The sequence below is a fragment of the Saprolegnia parasitica genome (genome assembly GCF_000151545.1).
Source record: "Saprolegnia parasitica CBS 223.65 unplaced genomic scaffold supercont2.1117, whole genome shotgun sequence".
Taxonomy (NCBI): Eukaryota; Oomycota; class Saprolegniomycetes; order Saprolegniales; family Saprolegniaceae; genus Saprolegnia; species Saprolegnia parasitica.
Window position 1 is genome coordinate 1 of NW_012157511.1, and position 2,434 is coordinate 2,434.

At 55.7% G+C, this 2,434-nt stretch overlaps 2 protein-coding genes across 2 annotated transcripts; one reads left to right on the forward strand and one right to left on the reverse strand.

The window, feature by feature from the left end:
- Positions 1–33: 33 nt before the first annotated feature.
- On the reverse strand, positions 34–552 carry SPRG_18316 (hypothetical protein; the record flags this gene model as incomplete). The annotated part of the gene is made up of 3 exons (XM_012357754.1): positions 34–193; positions 254–443; positions 495–552. Coding segments are annotated over 3 exons (408 nt in total), but the record flags the coding sequence as incomplete, so codon positions are not given.
- Positions 553–2,088: 1,536 nt separating this feature from the next.
- On the forward strand, positions 2,089–2,369 carry SPRG_18317 (hypothetical protein; the record flags this gene model as incomplete). The annotated part of the gene is made up of 1 exon (XM_012357755.1): positions 2,089–2,369. A coding segment is annotated over one exon (281 nt), but the record flags the coding sequence as incomplete, so codon positions are not given.
- Between the last annotated feature and the right edge of the window lie 65 nt (positions 2,370–2,434).

Genomic DNA, 2,434 nt, shown 5'->3' on the forward strand with positions numbered 1-2,434 from the left:
CCCAGACGTAGCTAGAGACGCGAGATGGCATGCAAGCGCGTAGGCGCGGATGACGTACCGCACGTGCTCCTCCGGGTTGCTCGAGCCCGGGATCGGGATCTTTTCGTTTTGGTTGGTAATGACCATGTTCGTGCTCGGGTTGGTCACAATGACGCCATATCCGAGCGAGATGGCCTTGTGCAAGTACGGTAGCCTACGAGGATGCGAGCGATGGACATGAGCATATATACATCTATGAAGGTTGTTGGCGTACATGGAGCCAGACCGGTAGTACTGGCGGCTCGTATCATGCGGCTCCATGACCAACGAGCGGCTCCAGATGCCAGGCTGGATCCCGTTGCCGCTCACGATGATGAGAAGGAGGCGCCCAACGCGCTCCCACTGCGACGAGAGGAAGATGCTGCATTTCGCTTCGTTCGTGCCAATGAACGCTTCCACAAAGCCTGCGCCATGCGTGTCGTCAATGCCAGACGAAGGAGGATCGTCGCACATACCCAATGCCTTCATCTTGGCCTGCTCTTCGTAGACGATCTGCTGCAGAGCCAGCTCCATCTCGCGTTCGCGCAGCTAGGTAGACATGGTCATCATGGCCATCGCCGGCGATGGTCGCCGTACCATTGCTCGTCGCCGCCAGGAGCAAGGTCACAGATCAGAGGCTGTTGAAACAACTTTGGCAGCCCTACCGTATCCGGAGAGCCTGACGGCCCATACAAAAACAGGCAATATATTTTGCACGGTCCCCACCGTAACCGGATGCCTCCCGTTTGCAACTCAAGGGATCTTCCCAGCTCGGGAGCTGGATAGAATAGGAGCGCGAACTCCAGTACATCGCCCGAGGGTAAACGGGTGGCCGCGCCATCACGGAGCAGCGTATCTTTGGCGCGCCTTGTGCAGCAATATCCATACAGCCGCAGCGAAACCGTAGGATATTGAAGACAAGGGCGCACTCTCGCATCCAATAACAATATGCGCAAGTAGGTTTCACTTCCCGAGGAACGTCGGTGTTCTTTCCCGTCGCAGCTACTACACGCGTGTTCGCCGTGGGCACCGCTGTCACGGTGTGGTTGCAACGCCGAGGACGCGGGTCCTTTTTTTGCGGCGACGGTGTTTGCAATGCCCGTCGCAGGCAACTACCGCGGGGTCGATCCGCTCGTCGTTGGATCGAATCCGACTTGAGCCATTCGCAATGTACAATGTGAGCATTTGCAGTTTGCAAATTTGCGCCAGCGACGACGAGGTAGCCGGCTCAACGGATCCATCCATTGACACGGGCGAATGGTGGCGAACATTTTTCAAGCTCGCAATCTCAGCGCGCGCATTCAAGCGCAGCTGATGCGGCTCTGATAGGGCGAGCTGGCGCTCGGAGTGGAAAGGCCATGCATGATGATAGGGACTTGGGCGTTTGAACGCGCACCGACAACATACCTGTCGACTACGACGACGATGAGATCTGATCGTCGTTCGATGTGCAGAGATCGGAAGCGAACGGCCGAGGTACGGAGTCGGGCGCATCGGCGGACGAGTAGAAGCGTGCGGCGAATCTCCCGTGACGAACCCAGAACCTGCTACCCCACCATCTGAGCCGGCCATCATGCCAGATCAAAAAGAAAAATATTTTCCTGTCGAATATAATCGGCTCGCGCCATCTTGATTGGAGTATGGCGCGCCGATATATTGCGCGCAATATGGCGATATTAATAGATCCGGTGCTTGGTTATTTTATATCGCGCACGTGGTAGAGTGATTGTACGCATATCCTTTTTTACCACATTTCGTGCGCTGCCATACAAACATGCTAATCGATTAAAATACAATGAAAAAATAAAAAGGGCCAGACCCATCGAACCCCCACATGGAGCCGGTCGTGCTCGCGTTTGATTGGTCAGTACCCGAGCGTATTTTTATTCCGAGAAACACGATTTCTTTTTTTGTTTTTCGTGCGCGTCCTGTCGTGGTGGCCTCTACCCAATGCCGGTGTAATATAAAACGTATTTTAAAACAAAAATGGCATGCTGAGTTTTTAAACAGCACATTCGACGTGTCAAGTTACTTACGCAACTGGCGCATTGACACACTTGCGCTGCCGAGATGAAGAGCGACTTCTTGGGCGCCACGATCGCGATCGCCGCAGCCATCGGCTCGAACCTCGGCGTCAACGTCCAGAAGCGGTCGCACATGCAGGAGGACGAGCGTCCGAAGCACCTCCAGCGGCCGTACACGAAGCGCCCCGTGTGGTGGCTTGGCATGTTTCTCGTTGTCTTTGGCTCGCTTGGCGACCTCTTTGCCCTGGGTTTTGCGCCGCAGACGCTCGTGGCCTCGCTGGGTGGCGGCTCGACGATCGTCGCCAACGTCCTTATCGCTCGCTTTTGGTCTCAAGCAGCAGCTCTACTTCACCGACATGATTGGCGTCGCGCTCGTCTCGACGGGCGTCGTC